The sequence below is a fragment of the Acomys minous genome (genome assembly GCF_964271855.1).
Source record: "Acomys minous genome assembly, chromosome: 20".
Classification (NCBI taxonomy): Eukaryota; Metazoa; Chordata; class Mammalia; order Rodentia; family Muridae; genus Acomys; species Acomys minous.
The window spans coordinates 21,115,140-21,133,126 of record NC_140502.1 but is presented as its reverse complement, the minus strand read 5'-3'; the positions used below and the strand labels follow the sequence as shown (position 1 = coordinate 21,133,126).

The 17,987-nt window shown below is 53.2% G+C and overlaps 2 protein-coding genes across 7 annotated transcripts in view; one reads left to right on the top strand and one right to left on the bottom strand.

Annotated features, from left to right (window-relative positions):
* Nucleotides 1-10: 10 nt before the first annotated feature.
* Nucleotides 11-8,292, top strand: ZNF575 (zinc finger protein 575). 5 transcript variants are annotated; one of them, XM_084771461.1, is made up of 5 exons: nucleotides 11-426; nucleotides 1,737-1,926; nucleotides 6,470-6,575; nucleotides 6,913-7,080; nucleotides 7,589-8,292. In XM_084771461.1, exons 4-5 carry the CDS (start codon nucleotides 7,002-7,004, stop codon nucleotides 8,233-8,235), a joined length of 726 nt encoding a protein of 241 aa, XP_084627587.1. In that variant the 5' UTR covers nucleotides 11-426; nucleotides 1,737-1,926; nucleotides 6,470-6,575; nucleotides 6,913-7,001; the 3' UTR covers nucleotides 8,236-8,292. The 5 variants fall into 5 exon arrangements, with proteins under 5 accessions (XP_084627587.1, XP_084627585.1, XP_084627584.1 ...); XM_084771459.1 differs by having other exon boundaries at nucleotides 716-1,926; XM_084771458.1 differs by lacking the exons at nucleotides 11-426; nucleotides 1,737-1,926 and adding an exon at nucleotides 5,973-6,196.
* Nucleotides 8,293-14,004: 5,712 nt separating this feature from the next.
* The window catches only part of XRCC1 (X-ray repair cross complementing 1), a 33,519-nt gene continuing 29,536 nt past the window's right edge, over nucleotides 14,005-17,987 (bottom strand). The window contains exons 11-17 of one of the 2 annotated variants that reach the window (XM_084771389.1): nucleotides 17,262-17,355; nucleotides 16,986-17,115; nucleotides 16,478-16,529; nucleotides 16,249-16,385; nucleotides 15,154-15,244; nucleotides 14,389-14,464; nucleotides 14,005-14,292 (exon numbers count right to left, since the gene is read on the bottom strand). In XM_084771389.1, the coding sequence (XP_084627515.1) occupies nucleotides 14,179-14,292; nucleotides 14,389-14,464; nucleotides 15,154-15,244; nucleotides 16,249-16,385; nucleotides 16,478-16,529; nucleotides 16,986-17,115; nucleotides 17,262-17,355 (694 nt within the window). In that variant the 3' untranslated portion in view covers nucleotides 14,005-14,178. Of the gene's footprint in view, nucleotides 14,293-14,388; nucleotides 14,465-15,153; nucleotides 15,245-16,248; nucleotides 16,386-16,477; nucleotides 16,533-16,985; nucleotides 17,116-17,261; nucleotides 17,356-17,987 lie in introns of both variants that reach the window. The other variant, XM_084771388.1, reaches the window with a different exon arrangement.

Here is a 17,987-nt window from a genome sequence, read left to right as displayed (position 1 = left end):
AAGGCATTCGGAGATGCTGCCATGCTGCCGTAGAGACAGGGAGAGAAGAAGAAAGCCCCCAGACACTTAGAGACAAGGGACGTTTTCCAGGAAAACACGTGGTGGGCTAGTCATCCTGCGAAAGGGAAAAAAAATTGAAATTCAAGATCACTAGTGTTTTGAGGAACTGTTGGATAAGTGTCTGATTACAACCCCTTTTTTTGACACGGGTTCTCACCACAAAGCCTGGGCTGTCCTGGAAATCGCTTTGTAGACCAGACTGGCCTTGAACTCAGAGATCGCCCTACCTCTGCCTCCTGAGTGCTAGGATTAAGGGCTAGCATTCACCATGCCAACTGAGACACGGTCTTATATAGCCCAGGCTGTCCACAACTTCGTGGCAATTCTTCCTACGCCTTCCAGTGATGACGACGACAACAACGAAATGTAAGGTTTTATTTGTATTATTTTAAATTATGTGTATGTCTGTGTTGGGGTGTGTGCGGATGACAGCATGTGACTGCATTGGATCCCCTGGAGCTGGAATCGTAAGAGGTTGTGTACATACACGCACATTTTCACCTCCCAAATGCTGACATTACGGGTGTGTACTGCCCAGCGTTGGTGCTGGGAACAGAACTTGGGTCCGCTACAAAAAGCACTACATGCTCTTATGTATGTACCATCTCTCCAGCCCAAAGTTCTTTAATTTTTTTTTTAATTTCTTTTTTTGAAGGGACACATGTGTGCATACGGAGGTCAGAGGACAACTTCGTACAGTCAGTTTCCACCTTCTACCTTCACATGGGTTCCAGGAACCAAACTCAGGACCTCAGGATTGGCAGCGATGGTTGCTTAGCAACAGAGCCATCTGCTGGGTCCTCACCACAGTTACCTAAGCACCTTTGTCAGAAATAGTTATTTTTCTTTTTTCCTTCCTTCCTTCTTCTCTTTTTGTTTGTTTTCTCTTTCTCCTCCCTCCTCCCTCTTTCCCCCCACCCCCCCACCCCCCGCTGTCGTTGTTTTAGATTGGGTCTTTGTAGCCCAAGCTGGATTCAAATTCCCATATAATAGAATGACCTGGACCGGCGCTTGTGAGCACGCCGCGCATGCGCGCGCGCTCACACACGCTACATACTAATCTTCACGCCTGGCCAGCCTGCTTTCTTATAGAACCCAGGACCTCCAGCCCAGGGATGGCACCACCCACAATGGACTGGGACCTCTCCATCAGTCACTAAGAAAATGCCATACAGGCTTTCCTGTGGCCCGATTTGTTTGTTTGTTTGTTTGTTTGTTTATTGTATGTTCATTTGTTTTGGTTTCTGGTTTTTGGGGACACTGTTTTTCTGTGTGGCATTGGCTGTCCCGGACACTCTTTATAGACCAGGCTGGCTTTGTACTCATGAAGATCCACCTGCCTCTGCCTCCCAAGTGCTGGGATTAAAGGCGTGCTCCACCACAGCCCAATCTTATAGAAGCATTTTCTCAACTGAGATTCCCTCCTCTTTGATGACTCTAGAGTGTGTCCAGTTGGCATAAAACTAGCCAGCACACAGACCCACCAAACCCTGTCTCAAAGACAAAGGAACTTAGAGCTGATAAACTACATTATCTCAGTGCACAGACCTCATTCTGCTCCTGGAACCTATCCAGAGTGGGGACACGCCTAGGGTAAGGGCAAAGGGCGTGGCTTAGCGGCAGAACCCTTGTGTAACATAAAGTAACGTGCATAAAGCCCTGCTTTCCATCCCCAGCAGCCAGGAAGAGACACCCAAGGCTTCCCCATTCCAATGGACCAAGTCACAGTGCCCTTTGTCACAGAGATGCAGCCATGGTGCCTAGTCTAGGCAGTCTAGGCACTGAAATTCTGAGAGGGTCCAGCAACAACACTGCACCTTTATCTGCACCCTGGGGCTCTCACCATGCAAACCCTGCACGTGGAAAGTAAGTATATAGCTGGGCGTGGTGGCACAAGCTTGTAATCCCAGCACTCGGGAGGCAGAGGCAGGCGGAGGATCGCTGTGAGTTCGAGGCCAGCCTGGTCTACAAAGTGAGTCCAGGACAGCCAAGGCTACACAGAGAGACCCTGTCTCCAAAAACCAAAAAGCCAAAAAAGAAAGAAAGAAAGAACATGACCCCTCCAAAGTATGGTTGAGGGGAAGGTTTTTTTTTTTTTTTTTTATTGTAGATACAAGGGAGAGTACAGCCAGAGGCATCTACAAGAGTTCAGAGCAGATAGAGAAAGAACAGACTGGAAAAAACATGGCCCAGAGACTGGACTTGGTGGGGTGGGGTGGGGGGGATAGGGTGGTGGTGGTGGTGGTCGGGTGGGGTGTTAGTGAGAGAGGAAGACAAAAAGTGTGGGCAAAGGAGACTGAGAGAGGGAGGAACATGTGGCCGGAATAGTTAAAGAAAGAGATGCTGAGGGAGGGAAGATTGTGAGATGCAGACGGTTAGCATTGAGGGCAGGGCGAGAAGAGCTTGTGATGCTGAGGGAGCCTGGAGGCCAGCATCTGTTTCCTATGCAAATAGGTACCACTTGTTTCTTTTGGACCTGACAACGTAAACTCCCTTACGCAGCCAACTTTGCTTTGACCCTAAACCTCTGTTACACACACACACACACAGGGCACCATTGCTGTAGTCCTCAGCACTCCCTGGTGGCCTTCATCACTGAAGAGACGCAGTCATGCTTAGAAACTGGAATGGGGCAGGAAGATGGAAGCCAGAGGGCTACAGAGACACACGAAAGAATGGAGAGAAGACCATGGGATGTGTAACAGTGAAATAAAGACACCCAGGTTCACTTGACCCCAGAAGACTGAGAAGCCAGGGGTGGCCACTGACTGACCTGCGTAATCCCAGCAACCGGGAGGCAAAAGTGGGACGGCCGTAAAATGTTGTTATTGTGGCTTGTCTGTTTGTTTTTTGTTTGTTTAGGTTTTGGGATTTTTTGTTTTTTGTTTTTTGAGACAGGGTTTCTCTGTGTAGCCTTGGCTGTCCTGGAACTCACTTTGTAGACCAGACTGGCCTCGAACTCACAGAGATCCACCTGCCTCTGCTTCCCAAGTGCTGGGATTATAGATGTGGGCCATGCTCAGCTTTGCCATGATTTTGAGGCCAGCCTGGGTTGCAGAGAGAGACTCTATGTCAAAATGTAACAATTGGGGTATGGAAGACTGTGAGAGATGGACAAATAGAGGAGACCAGAGAGGGAAGAAATATGGAGTCATAAAGGGGTGAAAGAAGAGATGACCCAAGAGGCAGAGAGCGTTGTTTATCCTTCCAAGGACTCAGGAAGGCCTGGCCCGCGCTTGAAGAAGCTAGGACCCACAAGACAGTCACCAGACACACTGCAGAGAGAAACAGTGGGTACAATCAGGGGACACTGGGATTATGGAAGGAGAGAGAGAGAGAGAGAGAGAGAGAGAGAGAGAGAGAGAGAGAGAGAGAACGCTTAACAGAGCCTAACAGCATTGGATAGATCATAGCTTGGTGGTTCATACATTTGATTCAGCACTGAGCAGGCAGAGGCAGGCAGGCATTTGTGCATTTGCGGCTAGCCTGGTCTACATAGCGAGTTCCAGGACAGTCAGAGCTACAGAGAGAGAGAGAGAGACCCTGTCTCAAAAAACAACAACAAACAAACTAAACAGAAAACAAAAACAAAATGCTTGCCAGTCTTCCAGTAGAACAGAGTTTGGTTCCCAGCACCCATGTCACATGGCTCACAAACACCAGTGTCCCCAGCTCCAGGGCATTCAATACCCCACGTTCCATAGACACACATAGATAAAAATAAAAATAGATCTTTAAAAAAAAAATGTTGCCGGGTGTGGTGGTGCACGCCTATAATCCCAGCACTTGGGAGGCAGAGGCAGGTGGATCACTATGAGTTCGAGGCCAGCCTGGTCTACAAAGCGGGTCCAGGACAGCCAAGGCTACACAGAGAAACCCTGTCTCAAAAAAATTAAAAAAAAAATGTTGGCAAAAGCCAGGTGTAGTGTCACATCTCTTTAACCCCCTCCCCCCCATGTCCTTAGTTCCAGCCCTTGGGCGGCAGAGGCAGCCAGATCTCTGTGAGTTCGGGCCCAGCCTGATCTACAGAGGGAGTTCCAGGACAACCAGAGCTATGTAGTGAGACCCTGTTTTAAAAAAAAGAAAGAAAGAAAGAAAGAAAAAAGAAAGCTGGGTGTGGTGGCACACACCTTTAATCCCAGCACTCCGGAGGCAGAGGCAGGTGGATTGCTGTGAGTTTAAGGCCAGCCTGGTCTACAAAGTGAGTCCAGGACAGCCAAGGCTACACAGAGAAACCCTGTCTCAAAAAAAAACAAAACAGCCGGGCGTGGTGGCGCACGCCTTTGATCCCAGCACTTGGGAGGCAGAGGCAGGCGGATCGCTGTGAGTTCGAGGCCAGCCTGGTCTACAAGGTGAATCCAGGACAGCCAAGGCTACACAGAGAGACTCTGTCTCGAAAAACCAAAACAACAACAACAACAACAACAAAACAAACAAACAAACAAAAACAAAAACAAAAAAAGGAAAACAAAAGAAAAAGAGGCAATATTGATTGAATACTAGCACTTTGTAAGCAGTTTCCACTGACTATTTAACCCTGGGAGACCTCCATGCTATATATGAGGACACTGAGGCCCAGAAATGTAAAATGACCTCCTCATGGTCACACAACTAGAAAGTGGCAGAGCCCAGTGCAAACCAGTAACTCAGCCCCGCCAAATAACTCCTCTGGCTCCCAGGGCTGGCCAGATCTTGTGGGTCATTCTGCTGGAGACTTACCAGTATGGAGGACTTTTACAAACACTCCATAGTCACACCAACGCTGGGCAGGAAATTGCACCATCATAGCCTGGAAGAAGGCCAAGCACTCAATGTCACCCTTGGCCTGACGCTCCCAGACCATCCAGGCTAGGGAAGGGAGGCAGGTGGTACCAGATCCTGGGTGTGGCCTGAGACTCCCGTCACCCAGGGGTGAAGGGTGCCCAAAGTACTATGCAAATGCTTTTGGGTATCACCCAGTTCGCTGAGCCCAGTGTCCTGATCCCTGCCCTTTCTCCCTTTCTGGAAGAAATTGCCAGACTTTCTGTAAATGATTGGAGAAGTGGAGTAGAATGGACCCAAAGCTCTTTGTTTGTTTGTTTTATGTTTTTGTTTTTGTTTTTCTTTTCTTTTCTTTTTTTTTTTCTTTTTCTTTTTTTCTTTCTTTCTTTTTCTTTTTTTTTTTTTTGGTTTTTTGAGACAGGGTTTCTCTGTGTAGCCTTGGCTGTCCTAGACTCACTGTGTAGACCAGGCTGGCCTCGAACTCACAGCGATCTGCCCGCCTCTGCCTCCCGAGTGCTGGGATTAAAGGCGTGAGCCACCACGCCCGGCTTGTTTTTGTTTTTCAAGATGGGGTTTCTCTGTGTAGCCCTGGCTGTCCCGGACTCACTTTGTAGACCAGGCTGGCCTCGAACTCAAATTGATCCGCTTGCCTCTGCCTCCCGAGTGTTGGGATTAAAGGCCTGCGGCACAACCGCCTTAAGGCCTGAGTTCGATCCCTGGGACCCACACGGTGGAAAGTGAGAACTGAGTCCTCTGATTTCCACACTCAAACACATTCATATACAACAAATAAATGGATAAAATGCAATAAAGTTTTGAAAGAAAATAACAGGGACGTTAACAAAAAGAAGTGTTGGGGGAGGGCGTTACTGTGCACGGCTGTCTCAGCACTTGGGAGGTGTAAAGACATGAGGATCACCAGTTCAAAGCCATCCTCGATTATGTTGAGAGTTCGAGGCTAGCCTGGGCTACTTGAACCCCCCTACCCCCCATCTCTCTCTCTCTCTCTCTCTCTCTCTCTCTCTCTCTCTCTCTCTCTCTCTCTCTCTCTCTCTCTCTCTCTCTCTCTCTCTCTCTCTCTCTCTCTCCTTCCAGCTGTGCACTTCCCTGGGTTCCTTTGGCCGATAGCTTCGTGCTATCGGACAGACGAACTTGGCAGCTGGGTGGTTCAGCCACGGGGTCTTCCCCTAGCTGCAGCCTCCTGCTGGCCATGACTGCGCATGCGTGCCGACGCCCCCTCCAGCCCCGGATGGGAGGAGGGGATGGAAGTGAGGCTGGGTCCGGCGGCTCGCGGGGCTCCGTTCCCGGCTCTCCTTCCCTACGGCAGCGGCGTCTCCTGGCTCCCGCTGGGCGGTGCAGATCCGAGGGCTGAAAGGTAGCTCTAGAGGCTTAGTCGAGACTGGAGGGTTCCGGAGCCCTACCCTTGGGGAGGGGCAGCCTGCAGGTGAGGAGGGCAGGGTCCTGGTCCCTCGGAGATGCATTGGGGACTGGACGCCAGGATCTCTCCGGGCGTAGGTATAAGTCTGGGTGCCCTGGTTTTGGAGGAGTGCATGCGACGCCAAACATTTGGGACTCCCTCCAGTGAACGTCCGTTCTGGGTCTCCAGGTGGCTCTACACACCACACCTTCCTTTCGTCTTTTTTTCCAGGTCTCCCCAGTCTTCTCTGAGGTCCCCAGTTCTACGCCAGAGATGCGATTTAGCGACCAGGAGGACAGGGCGGAAAACGCATCAATAGACTGAGACTAAAGGCAGGGTAAGCCCCCCTTTCCGCTTAAATCCCTCCCACTGCACTCAGAGGGCCCACGACTGGGACAGAGTGGCACGCCCACTGCGCTCAAAGACCCGCCCCAGCGCTTGGGTGGCCTGGTCACTGACTGTGGTCCTTTTTGTATAGCCCCGCCCATCTCAGGTTTTGCGGTCCCAGCCCATTCCGAAATGCCTCCACCTCACCTAGCAAAAAGACTATCCCTCGGTTTTATTTTCACACACCCGTCCCAGTGTGCGCTTAGGCTCCATCTTCCAGCCCTCTTGAGTGAGGATCAGACTTATCCAAAACCCTGGTCCTAAACAGACTGACCTTCTGATTTTAGGCCGCCACCCCTGTCTCCATGAATTTGGTTATCACCGGCTGTCATCCTCGCCCCCTGCCCGACTGCTCCTCGGTTCCTCTGCTAGCAAGATGCTGGGTGGAAGCGTGAAGTCCGAGGCCAGAGTCTCGGAACCTAGTCCCGCTTGCCAGGATTCAGTGGCCCAAGGAGGTGAGAGCAGCCCGCGTTCTCAGAGAGATCAATCCCCAGGAGCTGTGGAGAATCTATGCTATGGGCATTTGGTACACTCCCCTACCCCCCTACCCAGCAGGTTGTGGGGTATTATGGGTAGTCCTGGAAGCTTTCAGGACCGTCTTGGCACCTCTTTGAGGCGCTCATAGAATGTAAGGTCAAAGGACGAGCAGAAACCAGCAGAAACGTGCTTTAATGGGACACCAGTGTGACACTTGCCTGCTCAGAAACCTTGAGATGCCCTTCTAGTATTAAGAGATGGCAGGGACCGGCGTGGCGGCGCACACCTTCAGTCCCAGCACTCAGGAGGCAGAGGCAGGGGGATGCCTGTGAGCTTGGGGCTATTTGGTCTACAGAGCATGTTCCAAGCCAGCCAGGGCTACATAGTGAGGCCCCGTTTCAGAGAGGGTGAGGGGAGGATGCAGAGCCAGACCTGGGTCCGGGGCGTGCCTCTTTCCGGAAACCCACCAGCTCTCCTGTCCCCCAGGCCCCCACCAGGACCTGCCGAAGCCCAGCCAGCCTGCTGTATCTGGGAGCGGCGTGCCCTCCCGGCCCCGCCGGCGCCCACCGCCCCAGCGCCCGCACCGCTGCCCGGACTGTCCCAAGGCCTTCTCCTACCCGTCCAAGTTGGCCACGCACCGCCTGGCGCACGGCGGCACCCGCCCGCACCCGTGCCCCGACTGCCCCAAGGCCTTTTCCTACCCGTCCAAGTTGGCTGCGCACCGCCTCACGCACAGTGGAGCTCGCCCGCACTCCTGCCCGCACTGCCCCAAGGCCTTCGGCCACCGCTCCAAGCTGGCGGCGCATCTCTGGACCCACGCGCCCGCCCGCCCCTACCCGTGCCCCGACTGCCCCAAGTCCTTCTGCTACCCGTCCAAGCTGGCGGCCCACCGCCACACGCACCACGCCACCGACGCCCGCCCCTACCCTTGCCCGCACTGCCCCAAATCCTTCTCGTTTCCCTCCAAGCTGGCGGCCCATCGCCTGTGTCACGACCCCCCTACCGCGCCCAGCAGCCAGGCCACTGGCAGCCACCGATGCTCCAGCTGCGACCAGGCCTTTGGCCAGAGACGCCTCCTCCTGGTTCATCAACGAAGCCACCACCAGACCGAGGGCCAGGGAGAGAGGGAGTGAGCTGGCCTAGCCTCCATTCGGCCTCCATTGCCTATCAATAAAGACCTGGGATTTCTAAGCGCGGCTGTTTGTGTGGACTTCCCTCTAACAGGGAAAAAGAGAGGGTCGGGTCATGATACAAGTAGCCCAAGCTGGCCTGGAACTTGTCCTCTTGCGGCAGCCGTCCACATCCCGTGTTCTCGTTTAAGTACCCAGGGTCATTTGGGATCGGCGATACTGGAATCTGATTTAGAAGGTTGAGGAATTCTGTTTATGGGCAGAGGCAAGCGTTGTCGGTTTGGCACTGTGTTCAAATCTTGATCCCTGTTGTGGGGACACTGTGGAGTTGTGGTGACACTAGTCAGGCCTGTTCCTCTACACACACACACACACACACACACACACACACACACACACACACATTCGTATGGCAAAGGTAAAAAGCCTGCTGGCATCTTTGGTTGGGGAGGCAAAAGAAAGTCGAACTCAGTGCCCCTGCTTGGCCATAAGGCATTTACAACACATCCTTATTTGCGGCAGTGATTTATCCTGCACACCCAAGCCTGTGATAAAGGCATGAGATGCCCACCACAACACTGTAGTGTGGCTGCACTGGGGGAAGCCCATCACATGCCCACCACCAGGGACCAATGTACCGAGGGGAACGTGTGGCTACAGGAAAGAGGCCTGCACTGTGCAAATGTAGAGCCGTGAGCACAGGAGGCAGTGTGTGTGTGTGTATGTGTGTGTGTGTGTGTGTGTGTGTGTGCAAGGGGTGGGGGGGGGGCAGAACAAAGGGTGCGCATACAGGAGCGCTCAAGGCTGGAGTGCCTCCGAATCTCTTGGGAACCTTGGACAAGGTTTGTGACTTCTCAGACCTTGGGTGCATTATCTGAAAGCACTTTGAGTTTGTGGAGTGTTTGCCTCATATCTCCAGGCTGCCCTTGAACTAACATGGTGCTGAGGGCTTCATGCATGTTAGGCAAGCATTACACATGCAGGCACACACACACACTTTTGGGGCATTTATTTTCTCTTGATTTGTATGTATCTGGGTGTTTTGTCTGCATTTGTGTATGTGTCCAAGCCTGGTGCTTGTTGATATGAGGGTGTCAGATTCCCTGGGACATTAGGGATGGTTTGAGCCACCGTGTGGGTCCTGGGTACAGAACCCAGGACCAGCAACAAGTGCTTTTAATCACAGAGCCATCTGTTAAGTTCCAGCACGCACACACAAACCCTTGGCAACTTTTTAAGACAGGGTCTCACTGTGTAGACTTGAAATGCACTATGTATACCAGGCTGCCTTCAGTTTCAGAGACCTGCTTGCTTCTGCCTCCTAAGTGTGGCCAACAAAGTGGGTCCCACTTTTGATGTTTTGTTTTGGTTTTTTGAGCAAGGTTTCTCTGTGTAACCTTGGCTGTCCTGGACTCTCTTTTAGACCAGAGGCTGTCTCTGCCTCCCCAAGTGCTGGGATTAAAGGCCAATGCACCTGGCTCCCTTTTGATGTTTTAAGATTAGGCTAACTCTGTAGCCCAGGCTGGCCTTACGTTTATGGCAGTCCTCGGGCTTGCCACCGCTTTTGGCACAACAGGGCTGCTGTAGGTCATGGGGAAGGGGCACTGTCACCTCAGCACAGTTGGGTTCTCTCTTGAAACCTGGAGTCTGTAGAACTGATGTTGCCTATAGCTGTGTCCTGTAGATCTGAATCAAGCACCTACTGTGTGTTGAGCCCAGCATGGGGTGCTAAGGGTACAACAGTGATGACCTGGTCTAGAGACAGTGAACACTAGTCAAGTAGTGGCCAAAGTCAAAACAAGATGGGGCTGGTAAGATCGGTCAGAAAGGGCGGGCACTTATTACCAACACAGACTTGGGACCCTCATGAGGTGGGCAGAGGATCCACTCTGATAAGTTGCCCTCTGACCTCCACATGCATGCTGTGGCACATGTTCTCCATACACACGCTGGATAAATAAATGTTACAAAAAACCAAGCTGGGAGTGGCACCACACACCTGTAGTGCCAGCACTCAAGAGGCAGAGGCAGGAGGATTGCATATTAAGGCCCGTCTAGCCTATATAGTAAGTTCCAGGCCATGCAGGGCTATCGTGTGGGGGCCTGTCAATAAGACATACTGACAGCACACATGCTAGGCCTATTTGCAAGAACAAGTCTGCGCAGCCTGGCACACACCTTCCCAGGTCTCAAAAGCTTACAGTCCTAAGCTTGCACTGACATATGCTGGGCCCTACCTGTTGCCTGGGAGAGCAAAATCTTCCCGTGAGGAGCCAGACAACTTGCAGGGATCAGTTGTATTTCTCTAACACGAGGGGCCGAGGGACTGAACTCAGGTCATCAGGCTTGGTAGCAAGCTCTTTTTACCCACTGAGGCATCTCCCAGGCCATCTGTTTGTTTTGTTTAAGAAAAGAGAGGAGAGGTTTTCTCGGCTAAGGTAGGGTGACTGAGGCAGTCAAGGGGTGGTAGGTCCGTGGCAGGGAGAACATTCAAGATTGTAGCACGGCCTGCTTATGTGCTCTCCCTGGATCAAGAAGCAAGAGCTGTTTTGTTTAAGACAGTTGTCTTGGGGCTGGTCTGAAATGCATTATGTAGGTAAGTGGGACTATTCATTCATCCATATACTCCTGGCTGGCCTGGAACTTACTATGTAGACCAAGCTGGTCTAAAATCCAGAGATCTGCCTACTGGAACTAAAGGCGTGAGCCATCATGCCTGGCTAAATTTAATTTAGTGTGTGTGTGTGTGTGTGTGTGTGTGTGAGAGAGAGAGAGAGAGAGAGAGAGAGAGAGAGAGAGAGAGAGAGAGAGAGAGAGAGAGAGAGAGAGAGAGAGACAGTGTGCCACATCATGCACACGGAGGTCAGAAGACACTTTTGTGTAGTCAGCTCTCTGCCTGTACCTCTACGTGGCTTCTGGGGATCAAAGTCAGGTTGTCAGGGTCACATAGCAAGTGCATGTCTGTGCACCAAGTGTATGCCTGGCACCTTTGGCCATCGGATCCCCCAGAACTGGAGTTACAGGTGGTTGTGAGCCTATGACTGTGGGAATTGAACCTGTGTTCTCTACAAGAGTCATCAGTGCTTTTAACCACAGTCAACTCTCCAGCCCAAGTTCTATTTTCCCGCCCAAAGATGGTATGTTACTATGTAGTCCAGGCCAGCACCAAGCCCACAGTCTGCCCGCTAAATGCATATCTATGCCACCTGGACCTGGGTTAAGAAACAAATCTAAAGAGTAAAATCCCAAAATACTTAGATGGAAAGGAGAATTATTTTAAGAGACCAGAGGCAGAGAGTTATCTGAAGCCAAAACACTGTGAACAGAGGCTCAGTGAGTCTGACCACAAGCAGGTTAGTTATTACATCCATGAGCAGGCTCGCTCCAGGAGCATTTTAGTTAGTGTACCCCAAGACTTGGAAAGGTGAGGAAAAGTCTTCAGGTGATGTTGGAGCTCTCAATGTTCCGGAAGTGAGCAGGATGCTGTGCTGTAAGCTGCTGGGGAAGGCCTTGGAGGAGGGGTCAGGATCCTCCCTGCCCCATCCCAGCATTGGGGCCTCTTATCTGGGGTGACAGAGACCTGCCCTGGTAAAGTGTCCTTCCAGGGGGCTGGAGAGATGGCTTTGGTGGTTAAGAGGACTGGCTGCGGCTCCCACAGCAGTGGCAGTGGTTGCACAAAAGTAAACTCATTCGAGTGAGGCATGGTGGCGCATATTTTATGCCTGCACTTGTGAGGTTCTGCCTCTTGTCTCTGACAGGAGGATCAGGAGTTCAAAGTCACGCCCAGCTACATATGGTTTGGGCTGAGATGGCCTCAAAAACAAAGAAGCCAGATGGGCGTAGCAGTGGTGCACGCCTGTAATCCCAGCACATGGGAGGCAGAGGAAGGTGGATCTCTTGAGTTCAAGGCCAGCCTGGTCTACAAAAAGAGTCCAGGACAGCCAGGGCTACAGAAAGAAGCCCTGTCTCGAAAAACGAAGACAACCAACCAACCAACCACAAAGAAACCAAAGGTCATTAAATAGAGGCTCAGTTCCCAGTACTGTCACAGAAATACTAATTAGTCTAGGAGGGGATCATGTCACCAAGGGTCTAGTGGCTTTTGGTATTTCTTTTTTTTTAGGTTCACTGAGATGGAGTCTCATGTCATCCACACTGGCCTCAAACTTGCTATGTAGCTAAAGATGCTAACACAGCCCTCGAGGGAAGCCCCTTGCAAACGTACACTCCAGATCCCCCTGCTCCTACACAAATAAGCACCACCCCACATGGTGGGTAAGACAAGGGCCCGGTGATATAACGCGGAGAGACGCAGCAGCCACAGCTGCCCTTGAGCAGAGAAGAGACCGTGAGCAGCCCCTGGAAGCTGGACATACAGGCAGTTTGGACCTTGGAGCCTCCGGAAGGCCTGCTCCAATCACACCTGTGCCAGCCCAGGTACCCATGCCAGATCTCAGCCTGCCAGGCCCGCTGGAGAACATGTGTCCGCCTGAGCCAAGTTTGTGGCACCTGGCTGCGATGCCAGGAGAGCAGCCAGTGCAGCTGGAATGGATGAGGCGCCAACCCGCTGACCTGCTGACCGAGTGCACGAAGCTTAGTGTGACCAGTCAGTCAGACAGACAGACGGGGCGGAGAAGATCGGTAACCCTCGGTTGGTCAATGTTAGGTTACCCAAGGGCCTGGTCTCAATTCTGACTGACCCTGACCGTTGCCTGCTTAGAGGCCCTTCTGGTCCCACCCCAGAACGAAGTCCAACCCCCTCAGCCTGAGTTCACAGCACTGCAGGGCAGCCCCATCCAAAGGAACTTTCCCCAGAGACAGTGTTTGGTGACCCTGGGAGCTGGGACCGGAAATCAGCCTCCCTGCCTGCCTTTCTCTCTCACTCCCTATTCCTGGCTTCTTATTGAGGGCAGTCTCACAACGCACGCTATGCTGGCCTCCAATGCTTAGTGATCCTCCTGCCTCCGCACTTAAGAACCAGGGTCATATTCCTTTTTTTTTTTTTTTTTTTTTGGTTTTTCGAGACAGGGTTTCTCTATGTAGCCTTGGCCATCCTGGACTCACTTTGTAGACCAGGCTGGCCTCGAACTCACAGCGATCCGCTTGCCTCTGCCTCCCGAGTGCTGGGATTAAAGGCATGCGCCACCACGCCCGGCGCCAGGGTCATATTCCTTTATCCCTTTACATCAATGGCCACCTCTGGTGGCTACCACAAAGGTCAGCATCTGAGGTGGTGCTCAATTTCCAGGCTATCCACCCGAGCCCCTCCCTCAGAGCAGCTGTAGGCCACTCTTACCGCCCTGGCCGGTCCCAATTCATCTTCTTCTGCGTTGATCCCTAACAGCTCTGTTCCAGTCCCAGCTTCCACTTGGAGCCTTGAAAGGGGCTGCAGGATTTGGGCAACTTGGTGAGAACAGCCTTCCTCCTGCCTGTCCTGCCTCCCAGGTTGGATGTGAACCATGCTGGCAATGCTACAGTGACACCAGGGAAGGAGCCTGGGTGTCCGGCACATGTGATGAGCACTCAGAGCCCCCAGAGACACCTCACACGGCAGGGCTGAGTTGCAGTTCCAATTCCTTGCCTCCTATCAGCACAGGACTATAGAGCTAGGAGAGAGAGTGCTGGTTCTTGGCAGATCTCCGGTGGAGGGCCCCACTCACCTCTTCCCAGACCCTAGGACAGCGACAGGGAGCAGGCCCAAGCCCAGGCCAGCACTGAGGGCAAGCAGAATCCAGCTGAACCTAAGCTGGAGTCTTCAGAGAAAAGAGCAACTGAGTCAAAGTCTCCTTTATTAAACTCATCTGTGTGCACAAGTATTTGCACGTGCTCAGGTGTATTCACGTGCGCAGGTGTATTCACGTGCGCAGGTGTATTCACATGTGCAGGTGTATGCACTGCGCAGGTGTATTCACGTGTGCAGGTGTACGCATGTGCCCAGGTGTACTCTCAGGCCTGGGGCACCACCCCGTAGAGCTGGTGGGGGAGTAACCTCTGCTTCTCATTACAACTGTAGATCCACCGGGGCCGGACAAATGCCAGAGAAGGGTTGTCCATCAGGGCCTGGGGAGAGGGGTCCCACACGGGAACATATAATGAGAGGACAGAAGGAACACAAAATGGGTTGGTGTTCCCCGTCTCTGCCCCTCCAGGGCTCACCTCCTCAAAGCTGGGATCCCACTCCTGGGCGGTGATGACAAACTGTACCCGCTCACTCATGTAGTCCTCGAGCTCACTGGTGGGAGGGGAGAGGTGGGGTGACTGTGAGCGGCCTGTCCGCACTCTCAGGTGGGTCAGGCTGTGTGCTAGAGTGCCGTCTTTCTCTTAGCTCCCATGCTGAGATCCCTATTAAAAGTATCTTTTGGCCTGGAGAGATAGCTCAGAGGTTAAGAGCACTGCTGCTCTTCCAGAGGTCCTGAGTTCAATTCCCAGCAACCACATGGTGGCTCACAACCATCTATAATGAGATCTGGTGCCCTCTTCTGGCCTGCAGGTGTACATGCAGGCAGAGCACTGTGTACATAATAAATCAATCAATCTTTTTTTTTTTCTTAAGTATATTTTAACAGCCCAATTCTGCTTGAGGATTTCCAGCATGAACCCAATAGCTGTTCTCCACTTTTGTATGCACTGTCCCGTCTGGACTTTTCTTTCCCTCTTCTTCCTCTTTCTGTTTTTCATCCCTGCCCTTGGATCTGCCTGTGAGACCTGCACCTCCCACGAAGCAGCCTTGACAAGCCACGGCAGCAATGCCTACAGTGCTAACCCTTCAAAAGGGGGGAAGAAGCGCAGCCCTCAGGGCTACGGGCACAGTAGCCAGGGCTGTGCTGCACCCTGCAGCCTGTGCCATCCTCAGCTCACAGCCCACGCCCTCTGCAAAGATGCCAGCTTGTCCCTGGACCCAGCCCCAGCCCCACAACTGACCCATTGAAAGCTGTCACGTATCGGATGAGCTTCCTCCTCTCATCCCCAGGGAACTCGCCGTACAGGAAGAAGTGCTTGCCCTGGAAGAAGTCTGTGGGAGAGATGGGGAAAGGCAAACATGAGGCGCCAAGTCCCGGGACACTGACCAGGAACACTGAGTGCTTGGAAGAGAGGGAGGGCGAGGCACCAGAGTTGAGGGCAAAGTGCTCCGAGAGTGCGGGCCCCTGACCAGTACGGTCTACTCTAGCACCATCTAAGCTGGCAGGGGCTAAACATAGTCAGGCCACAGCTGCTCAGCTGGCCTGGCCCAGGCTGGCCCAGAGGCAGCCACCACGTTGCCTCTGCTGGCTGCCACTCTGGCCTCTGAGCTGGTTCTCTCTCCATTTTCACACGCTGTCCCAGGTCACTGATTCACTGGCCTCATTTTGGGAGGTTTAAACTATGTTTCTGCCATTGCCCAGCAAATAACTCTTTCATCCTGATTTCCCGTGCTCTCCTGCCCCTCCTTCCTTCCTTCCTTCCTTCCTTCCTCCTCCTCCTCCTCTTTCTTTTTTTGAAAAGGAGTCATCCTCAGGCTGCTGTAAAGTTGTGATCAACCTCCCGAGTGCTGGGATTACAGGCAAGCACCGCCACACCTGCCTCTCCTTCTGACCCTTCCACACATGTAATCTAAGAACTTGGGAGGCTGAGCAGGAGAGCCACAAGTCTGAGACTAGCCTGGCACACCTGAGACCCTGTCTCAAAAACCAGAACAGGAAAGCAGCCTGCTGCAGAGGGCACCCACACACACAGAGCTGGCCTAACAGGACCAGGGATGGGGGCTAAGCAGACCACGTGCCTGGCACTCAGGTGTGCAGGGGCTGAGTTAACAGAGCTGAGTGTGGGGGTGGGGCAGGGAGTCCTGCTCACCCTGGGAGGGTCACCACAGCAAGGTCACACTGCAGGCCAGAAAGGGAAGTGGAGAGCAGGAAGCTGTGAGCAGGGGGTGAAGAGGGAGTCACAGGAAAGGGAGCAAGCAGGGCAGGAGGGCACTGAGGTGGCCAAGTCAAGGAGCAGGGGGACTAGGTGACACATCAGAGGGGAGGGGTTTCTAACCTGGGAGCTCTGGAATTGGCAGGTCTGCCTCTGTGGTTGCCTCGTTGTCGGTGTTCTCATCTGTGGAGCCTGCATATGGGTCCTCGCCATTCTCCCCTGCGGCTGGGGGCTGCCTCTGCTCCCTCTGCTTGGCCACCCTGAGTGGTCAGAGTTGTGCAGGGTGAGCACTCACTCAGGGAGCTGACACATGACACCAAAGCCAAGCCGCACCTCACCCCTCCAAGCCTACCTCCTCAGTTCATCCTCAGTGTCACCGGAATCTTCTGCCCCATTGTCCTGTCCTTCTGCCAGCAGCAACTCAGTCAGCCATGCTTATCTCCTGGGAAGTCTGGCAACTCCCCTCCCAGAATATAGCCAGGGCCTGTGACCTCAACCTCAGCTGCCCTCTCAACCCGGCTTTCTGGATACACAATGCCTTCCTCCTCCACTCCATTCATCTGGGTATAGCCCTCCTCCCTCAGACCCAGGGGTCCAGGCCCAGCCTCCTCCCTCAGACCCAGGGCTCCAGGCCCAGCCCTCCTCTCTCAGACCCAGGGCTCCAGGCCCAGCCCTCCTCCCTCAGACCCAGGGCTCCAGGCCCAGCCTCCTCCCTCAGACCCAGGGCTCCAGGCCCAGCCTCCTCCCTCAGACCCAGGGCTCCAGGCCCAGCCTCCTCCCTCAGACCCAGGACTTACGACATCAGAGTCCTTCTCCCTCTGAGATATGAATAGAGACCTCTCCCTCACTCAGACTCTAACCTGACTGCTCCCCCTCAGTGTCACTATTGTCCTGGGGTCCTGGTGATGGTGCTTTGGTCTCTCCTGGGGTTGGTGGCCTCTGGGGTGAGCCGGGTCCTGCTGCCTGGGTCTTGGCTTTGGCGTGGGGCCGCTAAGGAAGGAGGGCTGGGTAAGTGAGGTCAGGGCAGCGTGAAGCTGTGGACAACCAGCAGGGGGCAGAGGTGGGGAGGCTGAGGTAGCTCAGCAGACCCTGGTTAATTCCCAGCACTCTCTCCTGGCCAAGCAGGGACACCAGACCTTTCTGGGAAGCTTGGGAGCTTCATCTTCGCCGCTGTCACCGTGCGAGTTTCCCTCATCCTCACTGCTGGATCCAAGGCCTGCCATGAGGTACCTAGGGGAGGAACTGGGGCTCAGGCACAGAACTGAGAACTCGGCGGGGGGGGGGGGGGGTATAGTAGGACCCTCCCACTGCCTCCTGTCCACTCCCAGCCCCAGAGAGGCTCCACAGTATGCCAGACAGCTTGGCCACCCCAGGCTCTTTTCCTTGTGGGGGAAGGTCTGGTTCCATTTGAGAGTAAAAAGAGCAATGGGAGGCGGTCTTTCCTTTGAAAATCACAGGAGGATGCCAAGTAATAGGGGAAAATCCTCATAAGCAAATTCGGTGCAACTCCGGATCTGGGGTCTCTGCAGCTGTACCAGATGCCCAGACGTCTTTTGCTCATTGCTCCCTAACAATACGCTGTGAGGACGGTTTACGTGCATTTACGCAGTGCTGGTTACAAACCATCTAGAGGCCGGGCGTGGTGGCGCACGCCTTTAATCCCAGCACTCGGGAGGCAGAGGCAGGCGGATCGTTGTGAGTTCGAGGCCAGCCTGGTCTACAAAGTGAGTCCAGGATGGCCAAGGCTAGACAGAGAAACCCTGTCTCGTAAAACCAAAAAAAAAAAAAAAAAAAAAAAAACCAAACCATCTAGAGGTGGTTCAAAACATGAGAGGAGCCCGGCTTGGTGAGCAGGTCTATAA